The sequence below is a fragment of the Myxine glutinosa genome, chromosome 2, assembly GCF_964187855.1.
Source record: "Myxine glutinosa chromosome 2, kmMyxGlut1.1, whole genome shotgun sequence".
In the NCBI taxonomy this organism is placed as follows: Eukaryota; Metazoa; Chordata; class Myxini; order Myxiniformes; family Myxinidae; genus Myxine; species Myxine glutinosa.
Genome location: NC_136262.1, coordinates 123838439 through 123860198, shown reverse-complemented (window position 1 = coordinate 123860198; position 21760 = coordinate 123838439). Strand labels below are relative to the sequence as shown.

Genomic DNA, 21760 nt, shown 5'->3' with positions numbered 1-21760 from the left:
GAGGAAAGAGTTAATATTCTGCTGTTTAGATGAGGTAATGAAGAAATATTGCATGATCGATGTGGGAATGCTGAGCGGATAGGTGAGGACAGTGTTGGGGTTGGGATGGGGGAGAGCAAAGATGGGACAGAGTTTGGAGGGGGAGATTGAGGCTTTTTGGGGAGTAGGGTTGAGGAGTTATGGTGGGGAGGAAGGGGGTTGAAGGCTTGGAGTGTGGAGAGGATTGAGGCCTTGTGTTTGGGAGGGGGAGATTGAGGACTTGGAGTTTGGGCGGGAAGGGGGAAATGAGGACTTAAAGTCACATTGCATGGATGTTTTGCGGGCCGCTGCTAGTTTTTATTATTCTACAACAGCAGGAACCCTTTTGAATAAAGCACGGTGGACACACACACACACCCACACACACACACACACACACACACACACACACACACACACACACACATACACACACATACACACACACATACACACGGATGCTTCTCGTTTTAGTAATAGATTTGAACCAACTAGCTCTCAAATATACAGTCACGTGAAAAAGCAAGTACACCCCATGTAAAGTTTTGACTTTTTCAACATATTTCAACATACAGCTATTTGATCTTCATTTCAACAATATTGATAGATAAAGGTGATATAATATAACAAATATCATGAAACATTTACATTTTGTAGTCCATTGTATAATTTAAATAAACATAAATGTAAATTTCGCATGTGGAAAAAGTAAGTACACCCCTACATTTTTCACTACTTCAAATACCTAAAATTAGAATCACGTGCACCAGCTCAGGTGCAAATGATGAGACATCGTTCGAGAGAATCTTGGAGGAACGTGTCTTATTTAAACCTCAGACATTTAGTTTGGTTTGCTCTTTGTTGTTGAACTGTGCGGCGTCACCATGCCTAGATCAAAAGAGCTCTCTGAGGCCTTCAGAAAGAAGGTTATAGATGCCTACGAGTCTGGGAAGGGATTTAAAAAGATCTCCAAACAATTTGAAATCAATCATATGACTGTCCGGAAGATCATCTACAAGTGGAGAAGATTCCAAACAACTGCCAACTTGTTCAGGCCAGGCCGCTCCAGCAAGTTCAGCACGAGAGCAGACCGCAAGATGCTGAAATAAGTGTCTAAGAACCCCAGAATGTCATCACGGGACCTACAGGTAGCTATTGCCACTGTTGATGTCAAAGTGCATGAGTCTACCATTAAAGAGGCTGCACAAATTTGATCTACATGGGAGGTGTGCCAGGAGGAAACCTTTGCTGTCCAGAAAGGGCAACAGGGCAACACGAAAGTTTGCCAAAGAACACCTAGGCAAAGACCAGCACTTCTGGAACAATGTGCTCTGGACAGATGAGTCAAAGGTAGAGCTATTTGGCCACAGTACCAGAAGACATGTTTGGCGAAAACCAAAAACAGCATTTGACCACAAGAACTTGATACCAACTGTAAAGCATGGTGGTGGAAATATTATGCTTTGGGGCAGCTTTGCTGCATCAGGGCCTGGGCAGCTCACCATCATAGAATCCATTATGAATTCTTCATTGTACCAGAGGGTGCTTGAGGACAATGTGAGGCCATCTGTCAGAAAGCTGAAGCTCAACCGAAGGTGGACCTTGCAACATGACGATGATCCTAAACATACCAGTAAATCCACCAAGGAATGGCTGAAAAAAAAAAATGGAGGGTTCTGGAATGGCCAAGTCAAAGCCCGGATCTAAATCTCATTGAGATGTTGTGGGGGGATTTGAAACGAGCTGTGCATGCAAGAAACCCCTCAAACATCGCACAGCTGAAATAATTCTGCATGGAGGAGTGGACAAAAATTTCTCCCAGTCGATGTCAGAGACTGGTAGACAGTTACAAGAAATGCGTACTTGAGGTTGTTTCTGCCAAAGGAGGCAATACCACCTCTTAGAGCCAAGGGTGTACTTACTTTTTCCACATGCGAAATTTGCATTTATGTTTATTTAAATTATACAATGGACTACAAAATGTAAATGTTTCATGATATTTGTTATATTATATCAACGTTATAATATTTGAAATGAAGATCAAATAGCTGTATGTTGAAATATGTTGAAAAAGTCAAAACTTTATATAGGGTGTACTTACTTTTTCACGTGACTGTAATCCAATATTATTCTGATGGTAGGCCACCAGACTGTGTAAATTCAAGTTATTCTTCAATAATTTTCTTGTGACCGTTGCATTTAAATTAATAAGCTGTTAATTGCATTTATTTATATTTCTTATAGAGTCTGCAGAGTAAAATTGTAATTATAGACTAGGAAGGAAAAATCAACATAAATATCACCATCAGGTTGTACATATCAATTTATTTATTCATGTATTTTTTTCCTGGAGGTCCAATGGTTTAAATTTGACAAACCCTAAGATAATGATCTGTGACCTTTGCTTCTGCATTTGCTGGAAACTATTTTGATAACGTACATGATGTTAATGACCTACAGGCAGCTGTCTGATAAAAAGCCTTACACATGGTATTCCAAATTTCCTCATATTGAATCAAGGCCACACGGAATATACACTACATGACCAAAAGTATGCGGACACCCCTTCTAATTAGTGGATTCGGGTGTTTCAGCCACACCTATTGCTGACAGGTATACATAATCAAGCACACAGCCATGCAATCTCCATAGACAAACATTGACAGTAGAATGGGTTGTACCGAAGAGCTCAGTGACTTTCATCTTGGCCCCGTCATGGGATGCCACCTTTCCAACAAGTCAGTTCGTCAAATTTCTGCCTTATTAAAGCTGCCCCAGTCAACTGTAAGTGCTGTTATTGTGAAGTGGAAACGTCTAGGAGCAACAACAGCTCAGCCGCGAAGTGGTAGGCCACACAAGCTCACAGAACGGGACTGTCGAGTGCTGAAGCGCGTAACGCGTAAAAATCGTCTGTACTCGTTTGCAACACTCACTACCGAGTTCCAAACTGTCTCTGGAAGCAACGTCAGCACAACTGTTCATCGGGATCTTCATGAAATGGGTTTCCATGGCCGAGCATGGAAATCTAACCCTAACCCTAACCACACTGTAAGAGGCTTGCGATGTCACAGAATCACCATAAAGATTTGTGCTCTCAGGAATCTCCCAGCAGAGACCTATGATGTCACAGAACATAGAAAGAGGCTTGTGGTGTTAAAAAAACACAATTTAGAGATTTCTTATTTCTCAGAGTCCCTGTAAGAGGCTTGTGTCATTTTAGAACCACTTCAATATGCTAGCTAGAACCACTTCTTCATAGAAGTATTGCAGAACCACTTCAAAAAGAAAAGGAGTTCAAAGACTCACTGTAGGTGGCAGGTAATTTTACCGAACTACCATTAAAGCTTTGGGAAAAAAAAATTCTACACGAGCGAGAATCCTAGAAGAGCAAGGTTAACTTGATAACGGACAGCGGGGTAGTTAGCGGGTCAACAATTAGACACAATTAGCAAGGGAGTAACGAATTTTAAAGGAAGAGAGAGGACAGGGTAGGAAACACTGAAATCAGCAAGGAGGAGGGTTGGGTTCAGAATGGTTAATGGGGTAATAAAGATCAGCGGGCACAATGGGGGACGTCAAGAGGTGGAGGTGCACTACCTGCTTGAGGAGGCTTGTGGTGTCAGAAAAGTGAGAGAATCACCTTTAACCCTTTGATTGACTTAATATAGGACACCAATTTTATAGCAAAATTATTTTCACCTTTGCAAAGAATCAAAATGTATTATTATTATTATTGTTATTATTAACACTTAATCACATAATCGTCATCAAAATACCAACACTACACGCATCACTCTTCCACGAACCTGGATTACTTGAGTCAGGATCATTGTGGATGAATGGAGATCTTCTTGGTCGCACAAGCAGGAAAATAAATACTCACAGAAAGTAATTGCACTTTATGGTAAATATTATTTCCTCGGGTCAAAAGTTTCACCAATCAGTCATTACATGTTTGATACTTTAATGAATCAACCCTGCCCTCTACTGGACGTTCTTAGGATTGCAATGCTCTGCGCTCAATTCAAAGTAAAGTAATCGAGAGCTTTTGATACTTTTAATCTGCTTGCAAGGGAGGTGGGAGCTATCTATTTATTACGTAGGACGATACGTACATGGATAGTCCAGGAGAGGTGGAACCTTCAAGCCAGTGGGGAAAATGGGAGGTCTGTTATTTAGCCATGTTTGCGTACTAATAAAAAGATGGTCTTTAATGGTGGTGATTTCAGTTATATCTATTATAATAGTTCCAGCGAAGATAAAGGCCAGAGGACATATAATATGCATCTGATAGTCTTGAAGGAGATGGCAGACCAGGAGGTGACAGACCAGGAGGTGACAGTCCCGGAGGTGGCAGACAATGAGGTGGCAGACAAGGAGGTGGCAGACCACGAGGTGGGTGGCAGGTCAGAAAGTGGCATGCAGACAAGGAGGTGGCAGACAAGGCGGCGGCGGACCAGGAGGTGGGTAGCAGGTCAGGAAGTGGCATGCAGAAAAGGAGGTGGCAGACCAGGAGGTGGGTGGCAGGTCAGGAAGTGGCATGCAGACAAGGAGGTGGCAGACAAGGAGGTGGCAGACCAGGAGGTGGGTGGCAAGTCAGGAAGTGGCATGCAGACAAGGAGGTGGCAGACAAGGGGATGGCAGACCAGGAGGTGGCACTCGCGTATTTGCAAGAATTGTTGTTCTAAACCTAAAGGAACGATCTGCGTTATACAATTACTTTTTTCAATCAGCATCATTTATCTGAATGAACTGATCAAATCCGACAAAGCATGGCTTGCGAATACAGAAATGTCTTAATTGCCATTTGAAGTTCCGTTATCACTTTGAAAATAAATAAATTTCAAAAATAATCATACTTTTCTTTATGAAACAAAAGTAAATCCACAAGCCTGTGAGTTATATTATTTAACAACTGTGCTGTGATAGGGGGATGCTCTTGGCCTCGTCATTTTTGACGGGTTTCCCCTGGTAATAATAATTTTCTAAATGGTGGTTTAGTACTTTTTCCGGTCTAAGAAACTCTCTGTTGTCTTTAAAAATTGGGGGAGTTAATTGTAGAAACAAACCCTACAACAGCAATAAGCCTTCCCCTATGGCTTGCTACGATATTACAGTATAGGTACTCCAATATGGCCATCCACTGAGAGCCCCCCCAGGTGATGACGTTAAATGATACTGGTGGTGAGCAACCTAAGGCCCTCTACTTTGCTCAGAAAAAGAGGGTTAAAAGCGGGCGGGGTGATGTGATGCAAAGCACGCTGCTGGCGACATCATATGAACCCTCTTGGGAGTTCATCATATATCGGATGAAAATTGAGGATTTTAGAAATTTGAAAAAAAGTGGTTGACCTTTGGCCTATGTTGATCTCAAAAATAGATGGTGGCTGGTTTCAGTAAGCTGATGTGAAAATCCTATTCAAATTTCAAGTCAATCGGATGAAAATTGAGGATTTTAGAAATTTGAAAAAAGTGGTTGACCTTTGGCCTATGTTGACCTTGTGACCTATGTTGATCTCAAAAATAGTTGATAGTTGAATTCAGTTAGCTGATATGAAAATGCTATTCAAATTTCAAATTAATCGGATAAAAATTGAGGATTTTAGAAATCAGAAAAGGTTGTTGACCCTTTGACCTCAAAAATATATGGGATTTTGTCGGACCATAAACTCTACCATTTGGTGAAGTTTCGTGAAGATCGGTTTAAAATTGTGAACTGTAGACAAGTATAAGTGAGCAGACAGATAAACAAACACACACAAACACACTACCAACTGCTCTTCCTACCTTCCCCGCCCATCCTTCATCTGCCCCTACCCCACCCCTCCCCTCTCCTGCACCCGATGCTCCCCCTTTCTCCTCATTAACGATATGGACCTCAAACATCCGAGGCCTTCGCTCAAACCTGATTGATCTCTCCATTCAGGTTGCTTCTGATAAACCAGACTTGATCTGATTAATAGAAACGTTCCTCCTTTATGATGTCTCTGATTCCTTAGTATCTCTCCCGGGTTACTCCGTCCTCCGGTATGATAGACCTGAGTCTCGTCCTGGAGGTGGCGTTGCTATCTTTATCAAAAACTCTCTTCCTCACTCGCCCTGCTCTGCCCTCTCTCCACCCCACCCCCAGGAATACCTCTGGCTACGGCTTCCCCTTCGCTCCCACCTTTTGTTCATATGTGTGTTGTACCATCCACCAAACAATGATGACTCCATCTACATCTCGCTGTCTGATAATATGGACCAACTTCTATCTACCCATCCCAACTCTCTCTTCCTCATATGTGGTGATTTCAATTGTCACCATGCCAGTTGGCTGGGTGTGGGTACCTCTCTCACCAGCCATGGCTCCTCAGCAAATGACTTCTGCGACTCACTGGGACTGACACAATCTGTCAATTTCCCGACCCGGATCTCAGTCAACGGAGCATCTTCTCTTCTGGACTTGGTTATGACTAACTTCCCTGAAAATGTCTGCTGCTCTTATTCTGCTCCAATCGCCTCATCTGATCATGTGCTTGTTAAAGTGGACATCTCTCTGACCTTCTCAGAGAGCCTCCTCAGCGTCGACGAGTCTGGCATTTCACTCAGGCCAACTGGCACGGTCTTCAAGCAGCCATCAATCATCTGGACTGGTCTCCCATTTCTACTGCCTCTGACATCAACTCATCCTGGGAATTCTTCCAAAGTAAATTGCTCTCTCTCATGCACAGATTTATCCCATCTCGTCTTCAGTTGTCATACCCTTCCTCCCGTCCATGGTACACTGAATCTTGTGGTGAGGCTGTTGCCCAGAAACAACTTGCCTTCGTCTCCTGGAAAGCAAATCCAACGAAAGGAAATCTCATTTCCTTTCACAAAGCCCGAAACAAGTATGTGCCCACCTTCAGGAGAACCAGGAAACAATATCTCTCCGTTCTCAAGACCGAACTCTCTTATCTGTCGCCCTCTTCCAAATCCTGGTGGCGTCTGGTCAAATCTGTTTCTGGTGTTTGTTCCCCCTCCATCCCCTCCCTTACCTCAAACGGCTACAAAGCTGACTCCACCCGTGAAAAAGCTGAATGCCTCAACTCTGTGTTTGCCTCTAAATCTTGTGTCCCGAACCCATCCCTCTCTGTCCCCACTGTACCCAGTCGTACCCAGCTGCTCCTTGACTCTGTGTCCTTTCCTCCTGACAAGGTGGAAATTTTCTGTCAACCCTCGACTCTGATTCTGCAACTGGACCTGACGGCATCAGCCCACGGGTCCTAAAATCCTGTTTTTCCACTCTTTCACTCCCTCTCTCTGTTATCTTCACCCTCTCTTTTGCTCAAGGTCATCTGCCATCTACTTGGAAATCAGCCAACATCACCGCTTTACACAAAAAGGTGAAAAAACAGATCCTAGCAACTACAGACCAATCAGCCTTCTCCCAATTATCAGCAAAGTCATGGAATCCATCATTGCTTCGGATATGAAATCTTTCCTCTTCTCCAATGGCTTGATCTCTGATCATCAATTTGGTTTCAGACCTGGTCACTCTACTCTGGACATGCTGCTTCTGCAGCCTCAACAATGGATGGAGGTCCTCAATGCCAAACAGGAAATTAGAGCCGTCTCCCTTGACATATCACGTGCCTTCGATAGGGTCTGGCACCCCGCTCTGCTCACCAAACCCTCCTCCTTTGGTATCCATGGAAATTTCCACACATGGCTGGCGGACTTCCTCTCCAGTCGTAGTCAACGTGTGGCCCTGAATGGGTTTCTCTCATCTCCTCTTCCTGTTCAGGCTGGAGTTCCCCAAGGCAGTGTTCTGGGCCCTGTGCTTTTTCTGGTCTTCATCAATGATCTCTCTGACTCTCATGAAAATCCTCTCTATCTCTTTGCTGATGACTCCACTCTCTGCCGCTCCATTCCTCATCCCTCAGATCGGCAGTCTCCAGCCTCCTCACTCTGCAGACCTGGACAAAATCACAGACTAGGCAAACAAGTGGAACATGTCTTTCAATCCTGACAAATATCACACTCTTACGATGTCTCTCCTAAAAGACCGACTGGACAACCCTCCCATCCACTTTCTGAATAATCCTCTCCAAGAAGTTCTGTCACTCAAGCTTTTGGGTCTCACTATCTGCCATGATCTTTCCTGGGAAAACCACATTTCAAATCTGGCCTCCAAAGCCAGTCGCCGACTGGGCATCCTCCGTCGTGCGAAGTCCTTCCTTGGCACACCTGAGCTCCTCACCACATACAAGGCTTTCATCCACAGCTCAATGGAATACTGCTCTACCGTCTGGGCTGGTGCTCCTGCATCACACCTAGCTCGTCTTCATGCTGTTGAAACCAAAGCGTTCAGAATCATTGGAATCTACCGCGATGAAGCTATCTCCGAGGGCCTTTCACTTACTCACCGCAGGCAGGTTGGTGTTCTTTCCATCTTTTACCGACTCCTCTCCGGCCTTGCTCCCCCAGCTCTCTCTGGGCTCCGTCCCCCAAATATTCCTACAGGTCGCACAAGATGTGCCTGCAGCCCTCTTCTGGTTAAACTGCCAAAATCAAGACTCTCTGCTCACCTTCACTCCTTCATTCCTCTTTTCTCCTGCCTCTGGAACAAACTCCCTCACTCTCTTCAATCCCACTCATCCCTCCAGGTCTTTAAAACAGCTGTTCACCACCATCTCTTATCTTCCCCCATCCAAAACCTTGATCTTTTCTACCCCCGCTAATTTCACCCCAAATCCACTTTTTTGAAATACCAACTTCTTTCCTGGAAGTCCTTGGTGTGCTTGTGTTTTATACTTCTCCCACCCCCCCCCCCCTTCCCACGCCCCTCCCCCCCAAGCCCCCTCCCCCCCACACATCTCCCGATGTCCCTGCTCTCAAATGTTGTGTTTATGTGCTTCCCCCTTCTTTCCCCATGTTGTCTACCGCTCCCCTTTTTACATACTTTGTTTTTCTGTTTGATTTGTTTGTGTGATAAATGTTAGCTCATTCACGAGCCTCGATTCTGTATACAGAAAAACGAAAACAAAAAAAAAACCCAATCTCTAATTGACCACATCCCGCAATAGAATGTCTTATACTCCCACTGGTCAGTTGAGCCCAAATCCTAATTTAACCTACATTAACCAATTGAGCGAGCTCCATGCCCTTCCTTGCAGAATTTGCTAGTTGATATTAAAAATATTGTTGTGGCTTCAGAAACAGTAGACCATTTGTGTAACTGAGTCAAAATGCTGATTGCTCCCTTCCCCACGCCTCACAATATCTTCTTCTTCTTCAGTCGTCGGATGATTGTTAAACTGGGCATCCAGTCTTATGGCATTAATCGGTGGTCGTTAAATATCCCATGGTATCCTTCACGAAGAGTAGGTGAGCTAACGCTGGCATCCTGTCAAAATTCCTGCTCTTACAGGGGATCTCTTGTGACCGGAATACAGTAGCTACGACCACCCAGGAAATGATGCCACCCGCAGCCATGTGCTACATTAAAAAGAAGAAGAACACCGTCACATTATCAATGGAGATTTGCCAACTTATCTGTGATTTTATGAAACAACACTTCGATATCATAAAATTGTTGGCAGAAGTGCCCAATTAATGAATCAAGGCTAGGGTTGGCAACTGCTGCAGATACTGGATGTGAATTTGTCATGTACCTTGTGCTACACTGGTAATGGGGCCTACCTTGATGTGACTTTGCCAACAAGTAACAAAACAAGTTATAATATAAATTTCATATTTGAGAACTGCCATCAGGTATCTAGTTCACTAAATGACTTTGTTTATCTACACTGGAATACATTGTAACGGTGTACACGAGGATTCCGCTGTCATCCTTCCATGGACATCACCAGGCCAGTAATCCCAGAATTACAAACACAAACATGCACACACACGGTCACATATACACACACTGACACACACACACACACACACACACACACACACACACACACACACTGACACACACACACACACACACACACACACACACACACACAAAGGTGGATACTTTGAGACCTGGGAGGGCTCCATTCCACCTTTGAAACTGCATATATAAATAACACTAAACGACACAGACACACACACACACACACACACACACACACACACACACACACACACACACACACACACACACACACACAATGATGGATACTTTAAGACCTGGGAGGACTCCATTCCACCTTTGAAACCCGCAAATGGAAATAACAACCAACAACACACACCGATTACCCCAATTGTGTGTACCCCGATTTAGAATAGGTACAGCGTATCCTTGCGTGTCGTAAGAGGCGACTGAGGGTTGGCGTCAGGAAGGGCATCCGGCCATAAAAACATTGCCTCAAACAGGGAACCATGATTGTCATGGGGCCCGCAAGGCTAACTCCCGCTCTAGCGGGGAAAATGGTCTTAAAACGATCATTCATTCATTTCATTCAACACACACATAAACAAACAAACAAACAAACAAACAAACAAACACACACACTTATTAATGTTTTAAGTTATTTATTTATTTTAGGGGGAGCGAGATAGGGTTGTGATAAAGAGGGTTGATGGGTGAGTATGCACAAACACACAGAGATAATGATGTGTGAGTATGCACAAACACACTGAGATAATGATGGGCGACAGGGTGAGTATGCACAAACACACTGAGATTTTTTTTGTATACTGAATCGAGGTTCGTGAAAGAGCTGACATTTACTTCACAAACAAATCAACCAGACAAACAAAATATATAAAAAGAGGGAGCAGAAGACAAGATGGGGAGAGAAGGGGAAGCACACAAACATAACATTTGAGAGCAGGGAGATGTGTGGAAGGGAGAGGGCTTGGGGGAAGGAGGCGTGGGAAGGGGGGTGTGAGAAGTATAAAACACAAGGACACCAAGGACTTCCAGGACAGAAGTTGGTATTTCAAAAAGGTGGAATTGGGGTGAAATTAGCGGGGGTAGAAAAGATCAAGGATTTGGATGGGGGAAGATAAGAGATGGTGGTGAACAGCTGTTTTAAAGACCTGGAGGGTGGAGTGGGATTGAAGAGAGTGAGGGAGTTTGTTCCAGAGGCGGGAGAAAAGAGGAATGAAGGAGTGAAGGTGAGCAGAGAGTCTTGATTTTGGAAGTTTAAACATAAGAGGGTTGCGGGCAGATCTTGTGCGACCTCTAGGAATATTTGGGGGACAGAGCCCAGAGAGAACTGGGGGGGGGGGGGGGGCAAGGCCAGAGAGGAGTCGGTAGAAGACGGAAAGACCACCAACCTGCCTGTGGTGAGTGAGTGAGAGGCCCTTGGAGTTAGCTTCATCGTGGGAGATTCCAATGATTCTGATCGCTTTGGTTTCAACAGCATGAAGACGAGCTAGGTGTGAGGCAGGAGCACCAGCCCAGAGGGGAGAGCAGTATTCCATTGAGCTGCGGATGAAAGCCTTGTATGTGGTGAGGAGCTCAGGTGTGCCAAGGAAGGACTTCGCACGACGGAGGATGCCCAGTCGGCGACTGGCTTTGGAGGCCAGATTTGAAATGTGGTTTTCCCAGGAAAGATCATGGCAGATAGTGAGACCCAAAAGCTTGAGTGACAGAACTTCTTGGAGAGGATTATTCAGAAAGTGGATGGGAGGGTTGTCCAGTCGGTCTTTTCGGAGAGACATCGTAAGAGTGTGAGATTTGTCAGGATTGAAAGACATGTTCCACTTGTTTGCCCAGTCTGTGATTTTGTCCAGGTCTGCAGAGAGTGAGGAGGCTGCAGACTGCCGATCTGAGGGATGAAGAATGGAGCGACAGAGAGTAGAGTCATCAGCAAAGAGATAGAGAGGATTTTCAAGGGAGTCAGAGAGATCATTGATGAAGACCAGAAAAAGCACAGGGCCCAGAACACTGCCTTGGGCAACTCCAGCCTGAACAGGAAGAGGAGATGAGAGAAACCCATTCAGGGCCACACGTTGACTACGACTAGAGAGGAAGTCCGCCAGCCATGCGTGGAGATTTCCATGGATACCAAAAGAGGAGAGTTGGTGAGCAGAGCGGGGTACCAGACCGTATCGAAGGCATGTGATATGTCAAGGGAGACAGCTCTAATTTCCTGTTTTGCATTGAGGACCTCCATCCATTGTTGAGAAAGCAGAAGCAGCATGTCCAGAGTAGAGTGACCAGGTCTGAAACCAAATTGATGATCAGAGATCAAGCCATTGGAGAAGAGGAAAGATTTCATATCTGAAGCAATGATGGATTCCATGACTTTGCTGATAATTTGGAGAAGGCTGATTGGTCTGTAGTTGCTGGGATCTGTTTTTGCACCTTTTTTGTGCAAAGCGGTGATGTTGGCAGATTTCCAAGCAGATGGCAGATGACCTTGAGCAAAAGAGAGGGAGAAGAGAACAGAGAGAGGGAGTGAAAGAGCGGAAGAACAGGATTTTAGGGCCCGTGGGCTGATGCCGTCAGGTCCAGTTGCAGAATCAGAGTCGAGGGTTGACAGAAACTTTTCCACCTTGTCAGGAGGAAAGGACACAGAGTCGAGGAGCAGCTGGGCACGACTGGGTATGGTGGGTACAGAGAGGGATGGGTTTGGGACACAAGATTTAGAGGCAAACACAGAGTTGAGGCATTTAGCTTTTTCACGTGTGGAGTCAGCCGTGTGGCCATTTGAGGTGAGGGAGAGGATGGAGGGGGAACAAACACCAGAAACAGATTTGACCAGACGCCACCAGGATTTGGAAGAGGGAGAGTTCTGTCCTGAGAACGGAGAGATATTGTTTCCTGGCTCTCCTGAGGGTGGACACACACTTGTTTCGGGCTTTGTGAAAGGAAATGAGATTTCCTTCGGTTGGATTTGCTTTCCAGGAGACGAAGGCAAGTTGTTTCTGGGCAATAGCCTCACCACAAGATTCCATGTACCATGGACGGGAGGAAGGGTATGACAACTGAAGACGAGATGGGATAAATCTGTGCATGAGAGAGAGCAATTTACTTTGAAAGAATTCCCAGGATGAGTTGATGTCAGAGGCGGTAGAGATGGGAGACCAGTCCAGATGATTGATGGCTGCTTGAAGACCGTGCCAGTTGGCCTGAGTGAAATGCCAGACTCGTCGACACTGAGGAGGCTCTCTGAGAATGGTCAGAGAGATGTCCACTTTGACAAGCACATGATCAGATGAGCCGATTGGAGCAGAAGAAAAGCAGCAGACATTTTCAGGGAAGTTAGTCATAACCAAGTCCAGAAGAGAAGATTCTCCGTTGACTGAGATCCGGGTTGGGAAATTGACAGATTGTGTCAGTCCCAGTGAGTCACAGAAGTCCTTTGCTGAAGAGCCATGGCTGGTGAGAGAGGTACCCACCCCCAGCCAACTGGCATGGTGACAGTTGAAATCACCACATATGAGGAAGAGAGAGTTGGGATGGGTAGATAGAAGTTGGTCCATATTATCAGACAGCGAGATGTAGATGGAGTCATCACTGTTTGGTGGACGGTACAACACACATATGAACAAAAGGTGGGAGCGAAGGGGAAGCCGTAGCCAAAGGTATTCCTGGGGGTGAGGTGGAGAGAGGGCAGTGCAGGGTGAGTGAGGAAGAGAGTTTTTTTTATAAAGATAGCAAGATCATGATGATCATGATGGGTGAGAATGCACAAACACATTGAGATCATGATGGGTGAGAATGCACAAACACATTGAGATCATGATGGGTGAGTATGCACAAACACATTGAGATAATGATGGGTGACAGGGTGAGTATGCACAAACACACTGAGATCATGATGGGTGACAGGGTGAGAATGCACAAACACAATGAGATCATGATGGGTGAGAATGCACAAACACATTGAGATAATGATGGGTGACAGGGTGAGTATGCACAAACACACCGATATCATGATGGGTGACAGGGTGAGAATCCACAAACACACTGAGATCATGATGGGTGAGAATGCACAAACACATTGAGATAATGATGGGTGACAGGGTGAGTATGCACAAACACACTGAGATCATGATGGGTGACAGGGTGAGAATGCACAAACAAACTGAGATCATGATGGGTGAGAATGCACAAACACACTGAGATCATGCTAGGCGACAGGGTGAGTATGCACAAACACACTGAGATCATGATGGGTGAGAATGCACAAACACACTGAGATCATGATGGGTGAGAATGCACAAACACACTGAGATCATGATGGGCGACAGGGTGAGTATGCACAAACACACTGAGATCATGATGGGTGAGAATGCACAAACACACTGAGATCATGATGGGTGAGAATGCACAAACACATTGAGATCATGATGTGTGACAGGGTGAGAATGCACAAACACACTGAGATCATGATGGGTGACAGGGTGAGAATGCACAAACACATTGAGATCATGATGGGTGAGAATGCACAAACACACTGAGATCATGATGGGTGAGAATGCACAATCACACTGAGATCATGATGTGTGACAGGGTGAGAATGCACAAACACACTGAGATCATGATGTGTGACAGGGTGAGAATGCACAAACACACTGAGATCATGATGGGTGAGAAGGCACAAACACACTGAGATCATGATGTGTGACAGGGTGAGAATGCACAAACACACTGAGATCATGATGTGTGACAGGGTGAGAATGCACAAACACACTGAGATCATGATGGGTGAGAATGCACAAACACACTGAGATCATGATGGGTGACAGGGTGAGTATGCACAAACACACTGAGATCATGATGGGTGAGAATGCACAAACACATTGAGATCATGATGGGTGACAGGGTGAGAATGCACAAACACACTGAGATCATGCTGGGCGACAGGGTGAGTATGCACAAACACACTGAGATCATGATGGGTGAGAATGCACAAACACACTGAGATCATGATTGGTGAGAATGCACAAACACACTGAGATCATGCTGGGCGACAGGGTGAGTATGCACAAACACACTGAGATCATGATGGGTGAGAATGCACAAACACACTGAGATCATGATGGGTGAGAATGCACAAACACACTGAGCTCATGCTGGGCGACAGGGTGAGTATGCACAAACACACTGAGATCATGATGGGTGACAGGGTGAGAATGCACAAACACACTGAGATCATGATGGGTGAGAATGCACAAACACACTGAGATCATGCTGGGCGACAGGGTGAGTATGCACAAACACACTGAGATCATGATGGGTGAGAATGTACAAACACACTGAGATCATGATGGGTGAGAATGCACAAACACACTGAGATCATGATGTGTGACAGGCTGAGAATGCACAAACACACTGAGATCATGATGGGTGCCAGGGTGAGAATGCACAAACACACTGAGATCATGATGGGTGAGAATGCACAAACACACTGAGATCATGATGTGTGACAGGGTGAGAATGCACAAACACACTGAGATCATGATGGGTGAGAATGCACAAACACACTGAGATCATGATGGGTGAGAATGCACAAACACACTGAGATCATGCTGGGCGACAGGGTGAGAATGCACAAACACACTGAGATCATGATGGGTGAGAATGCACAAACACACTGAGATCATGATGGGTGAGAATGCACAAACACACTGAGATCATGCTGGGCGACAGGGTGAGAATGCACAAACACACTGAGATCATGATGGGTGAGAATGCACAAACACACTGAGATCATGATGGGTGAGAATGCACAAACACACTGAGATCATGATGTGTGACAGGGTGAGAATGCACAAACACACTGAGATCATGATGGGTGCCAGGGTGAGAATGCACAAACACACTGAGATCATGATGGGTGCCAGGGTGAGAATGCACAAACACACTGAGATCATGATGGGGGAGAATGCACAAACACACTGAGATCATGATGTGTGACAGGGTGAGAATGCACAAACACACTGAGATCATGATGGGTGAGAATGCACAAACACACTGAGATCATGATGGGTGACAGGGTGAGAATGCACAAACACACTGAGATCATGATGGGTGCCAGGGTGAGAATGCACAAACACACTGAGATCATGATGGGTGAGAATGCCAAACACACTGAGATCATGATGTGTGACAGGGTGTGTATGCACAAACACACTGAGATCATGATGGGTGAGAATGCACAAACACACTGAGATCATGATGTGTGACAGGGTGAGTATGCACAAACACACTGAGATCATGATGGGTGAGAATGCACAAACACACTGAGATCATGATGTGTGACAGGGTGAGAATGCACAAACACACTGAGATCATGATGGGTGAGAATGCACAAACACACTGAGATCATGATGGGTGAGAATGCACAAACACACTGAGATCATGATGGGTGAGAATGCACAAACACACTGAGATCATGATGGGTGAGAATGCACAAACACACTGAGATCATGATGGGTGAGAATGCACAAACACACTGAGATCATGATGTGTGACAGGGTGAGAATGCACAAACACACTGAGATCATGATGGGTGAGAGTGCACAAACACACTGAGATCATGATGGGTGAGAATGCACAAACACACTGAGATCATGATGTGTGAGAATGCACAAACACACTGAGATCATGATGGGTGAGAATGCACAAACACACTGAGATCATGATGTGTGACAGGGTGAGAATGCACAAACACACTGAGATCATGATGTGTGACAGGGTGAGTATGCACAAACACACTGAGATCATGAAGGGTGAGAATGCACAAACACACTGAGATCATGATGTGTGACAGGGTGAGAATGCACAAACACACTGAGATCATGATGTGTGACAGGGTGAGTATGCATAAACACACTGAGATCATGATGGGTGAGAATGCACAAACACACTGAGATCATGATGTGTGACAGGGTGAGAATGCACAAACACACTGAGATCATGATGGGTGAGAATGCACAAACACACTGAGATCATGATGTGTGACAGGGTGAGAATGCACAAACACACTGAGATCATGATGGGTGACAGGGTGAGAATGCACAAACACACTGAGATCATGATGGGTGAGAATGCACAAACACACTGAGATCATGATGGGTGAGAATGCACAAACACACTGAGATCATGATGTGTGACAGGGTGAGAATGCACAAACACAAGAATAAAAAGATGCCACGTGGCCCTCCTCCTGCATTAAAGTTACAAGAACATAAAAGGGAACTTCACCACAGAGGAGGCCATTTGGCCCATCATGCTTCTGCTTCATCAACTGCACATTAATGCAATGCTTCATGTTATTATGGATACCTGGGGGGTTTGCACGATACTGAGCTCCGGAACTGCAATGCAAACTCGAAACACATTTCAAACGATGTTCACCGTTATGGGGAAGGCAGGATGGCCTAGACCCTGGAGGTATGCACGCTCGCCTTGCTGAGCTGCCTAGTCTGGGTTCGAATCCAGATCCAGCTATAAACTGTCTTCCTGATGTTTCACCAATCCTGCACACTCATGGAGTATCTTGTGTCAGGGTGGTGAGTGACGACCCATGCAGGATTGTAACCCTGCTCGGTAAAACGCTCAGAATGGAGCTCATAGTGCATGGTGATGATTATGGTGCATGGTGATGGTGGTGGTGCATGGTGATGGTGCATGATAATGATGGTGCATGGTGATGGTGGTGGTGCATGGTGATGGTGCATGATAATGATGGTGCATGGTTATGGTGCATGGTGATGATGCATGGTGGTGATGATGCTGCATGGTGACGATGCTGCATGATGATGGTGCATGGTGATGATGCTGCATGGTGATGCTGCATGATGATGCTGCATGATGATGGTGCATGGTGATGATGCTGCATGATGATGCTGCATGGTGATGCTGCATGATGATGCTGAATGATGATGCTGTATGGTGACGATGCTGCATGATGATGCTGCATGATGATGCTGCATGATGATGCTGCATGGTGACGATGCTGCATGATGATGCTGCATGGTGACGATGCTGCATGATGATGCTGCATGGTGATGATGCTACATGTTGATGCTGCATGGTGATGGTCCATGGTGATGATGCTGCATGGTGATGATGCTGCATGGTGATGCTGCATGGTGATGGTGCATGGTGATGATGCTGCATGGTGATGCTGCATGGTGATGATGCTGCATGGTGATGATGCTGCATGGTAATGATGCTGCATGGTGATGATGCTACATGTTGATGCTGCATGGTGATGATGCTGCATGGTGATGATGCTGCATGTTGATGCTGCATGGTGATGGTGCATGGTGATGATGCTGCATGGTGATGATGCTGCATGTTGTTGCTGCATGGTAATGGTGCATGGTGATGATGCTGCATGGTGATGATGCTGCATGGTGATGATGCTGCATGTTGATGCTGCATGGTGATGGTGCATGGTGATGATGCTGCATGGTGATGATGCTGCATGGTGATGATGCTACATGTTGATGCTGCATGGTGATGCTGCATGGTGATGATGCTGCATGTTTATGCTGCACGTTGATGGTGCATGGTGATGGTACATGGTGATGATGCTGCATGGTGATGATGCTGCATGGTGATGATGCTGCATGGTGATGCTGCATGGTGATGATGCTGCATGGTGATGATGCTGCATGGTGATGATGCTACATGTTGATGCTGCATGGTGATGGTCCATGGTGATGATGCTGCATGGTTATGGTGCATGGTGATGATGCATGGTGGTGATGATGCTGCATGGTGATGATGCTGCATGATGATGCTGCATGATAATGGTGCATGGTGATGATGTTGCATGGGGATGATGCTGCATGTTGATGCTGCATGGTGATGGTGCATGGTGATGATGCTGCATGGTGATGCTGCATGGTGATGATGCTGCATGGTGATGATGCTACATGGTGATGATGCTGCACGGTGATGATGCTGCATGGTGATGCTGCATGGTGATGATGCTGCATGATGATGCTACATGGTGATGATGCTGCATGGTGATGATGCTGCATGGTGATGATGCTGTATGGTGATGATGCTGCATGTTGATGGTGCATGGTGATGATGCTGCATGGTGATGATGCTGCATGGTGATGATGCTGCATGTTGATGGTGCATGGTGATGGTGCATGGTGATGATGGTGCATGGTGATGATGCATGGTGATGATGCTGCATGCCGATGGTGCATGGTGATGATGCTGCATGGTGATGCTGCATGGTGATGATGCTGCATGGTGATGATGCTACATGGTGATGATGCTGCACGGTGATGATGCTGCATGGTGATGCTGCATGGTGATGATGCTGCATGATGATGCTACATGGTGATGATGCTGCATGGTGATGATGCTGCATGGTGATGATGCTGTATGGTGATGATGCTGCATGTTGATGGTGCATGGTGATGATGCTGCATGGTGATGATGCTGCATGGTGATGATGCTGCATGTTGATGGTGCATGGTGATGGTGCATGGTGATGATGGTGCATGGTGATGATGCATGGTGATGATGCTGCATGCCGATGGTGCATGGTGATGATGCTGCATGTTGATGGTGCATGGTGATGGTGCATGGTGATGATGGTGCATGGTGATGATGCATGGTGATGATGCTGCATGCCGATGGTGCATGGTGATGATGCTGCATGGTTATGGTGCATGGTGATGATGCATGGTGGTGATGATGCTGCATGATGTGATGATGCTGCATGATGATGCTGCATGAGGATGCTGCATGATAATGGTGCATGGTGATGATGCTGCATGGTGATGATGCTGCATGTTGATGCTGCATGGTGATGGTGCATGGTGATGATGCTGCATGGTGATGATGCTGCATGGCGAAGGTGCATGGTGATGATGCTGCATGGTGATGCTGCATGGTGATGATGCTGCATGGTGTTGATGCTGCATGGTGATGATGCTGCATGGTGATGATGCTACATGGTGATGATGCTACATGTTGATGCTGCATGGTGATGATGCTGCATGGTTATGATGAATGGTGGTGATAATGCTGCATGGTGATGATGCTGCATGATGATGGTGCATGGTGATGATGCTGCATCGTGATGATGCTGCATGTTGATGCGGCATGGTGATGGTGCATGGTGATGATGCTGCATGGTGATGCTGCATGGTGATGATGCTGCATGGTGATGATGCTAAATGGTGATGATGCTGCATGGTGATGATGCTGCAAGGTGATGATGCTGCATGGTGATGACTGATGATGCTGCATGTTGATGGTGCATGGTGATGGTGATGGTGCATGGTGATGATGGTGCATGGTGATGGTGCATGGTGATGATGCTGCTTTGTGATGATGATGCTGCTTGGTGATGATGATGCTGCATGGTGATGATGCTGATGCTGCTTGGTGATGATGATGATGCTGCATGGTGATGATGATGCTGCATGGTGATGATGATGATGATGATGATGCTGCTTGGTGATGATGATGCTGCATGGTGATGATGATGATGCTGCATGGTGATGATGATGATGCTGCATGGTGATGATGATGATGCTGCGTGGTGATGATGATGATGCTGCATGGTGATTATGATGATGCTGCTTGGTGATGATGATGATGCTGCATGGTGATGATGCTTGTGATGATGATGATGCTGCAAGGTGATAGTGCATGATGATAGTTCACTGTTATCCGCACGACAATCCACAAGATTAAAAGAATATGCACAAGGAATTCTGACGCAGAAGGCCATTTGTTTGTCCCACCTTTCCTCCGCTGTATCAACATCACTTATTAGCAGAATCCACGTTGCATGGTGATGCACATTTAACACACATACATATATTTACACGAAGGTTCAATTTCTGCCAACCAGCAGCCGCACTCACTGTTCAATACCCGTTAGTGAGACGTCAGACACATCAGGGGTCGGTGTCTCGGTGACTGATTTTGAATTTCCCAGACATGCCCTCCCGACATGCATTGCAAGCCCGAATGCCCCCTGCTCCAGCTGGCGTTCGGTGCGCATGCGCAGTGATTACTCTGCGTGTCTTTGTCAAAAGTGCAGTCTGTCGCCGGTGCATGCACCGGTAGGAGGAAGCGAGACATGGCGAGCACTTTGTTCAACCCCGATAACTCGGTGAGGAGATTAGTCCGATTCCCAGGGCACGATCCCGGTGGTAATGCTTGATTGTGCGATTCACCGACACGATTGATACGGCGGTTGGGACGGGGCGTAGTGGGGGGGGAAGAGGGTAACAGGCTCGGCCTAGTCGGTGAGGTAAATCCACGGTCTCGACTAGCGAATCGTACCGAAGCCGTGGCGTTGCGGCCGCCCGCGGAATCGACGGGACGAGGCTTGAAGCGGGCGGTGTCCCCCGTCCGTACCGAGTCCCGTCGGGATGTTCTGAAGATCCGTGCGGGTATTGGAACCTCGGTGCTTTTGCTGACGCGATGCGTGTGTTGTGTACGTGCTGTGTGCAGAACGTCGGAGACTCGGATGCGCCTCTCGGTGAGTGCTCGGCCCGGTGGCCATTTTCTACCCGCTCACAGACTAAGTCCGGCTGCTGTCTCATGAACCCCATCTCCCGTTTTGCACACGCTCTCCCCACCTATCCCCGGGGTATATCGGCCCCGTATTCCCGCGATCGGTTAACCTCGTCGCCTGGAACAAGCAAACCGAATAATGGGCGACGTGAACATGAGCGATGAGGAGTTAAACGACACCGAACATCGCTTCCCGTCATTGTTCGCTGTCTACGAGACTTAGTCTCCAGCGCCATTTTCTGTGCTCTCCATACGGAGTTTTACCATCAAAAGGGATTCCACGTTTAACCTCTCCACATATGGGGATGAAGG

At 46.3% G+C, this 21760-nt stretch overlaps 1 protein-coding gene and 1 long non-coding RNA gene across 2 annotated transcripts in view; one reads left to right on the top strand and one right to left on the bottom strand.

Annotated features, from left to right (window-relative positions):
- Positions 1-17421, bottom strand: part of LOC137418623 (uncharacterized) — a 45697-nt gene extending 28276 nt beyond the window's left edge. The window contains exon 1 of the long non-coding RNA XR_010982681.2: positions 17228-17421. This is a non-coding gene — a long non-coding RNA (uncharacterized LOC137418623). The remainder of the gene's footprint in view (positions 1-17227) is intronic.
- A 3526-nt stretch (positions 17422-20947) lies between these two features.
- The window catches only part of LOC137421302 (DNA topoisomerase 1), a 111313-nt gene continuing 110500 nt past the window's right edge, over positions 20948-21760 (top strand). Inside the window, exons 1-2 of the mRNA XM_078771614.1 lie at positions 20948-21041; positions 21386-21413. Of these exons, the coding sequence (XP_078627740.1) occupies positions 21402-21413 (12 nt within the window). The 5' untranslated portion in view covers positions 20948-21041; positions 21386-21401. The remainder of the gene's footprint in view (positions 21042-21385; positions 21414-21760) is intronic.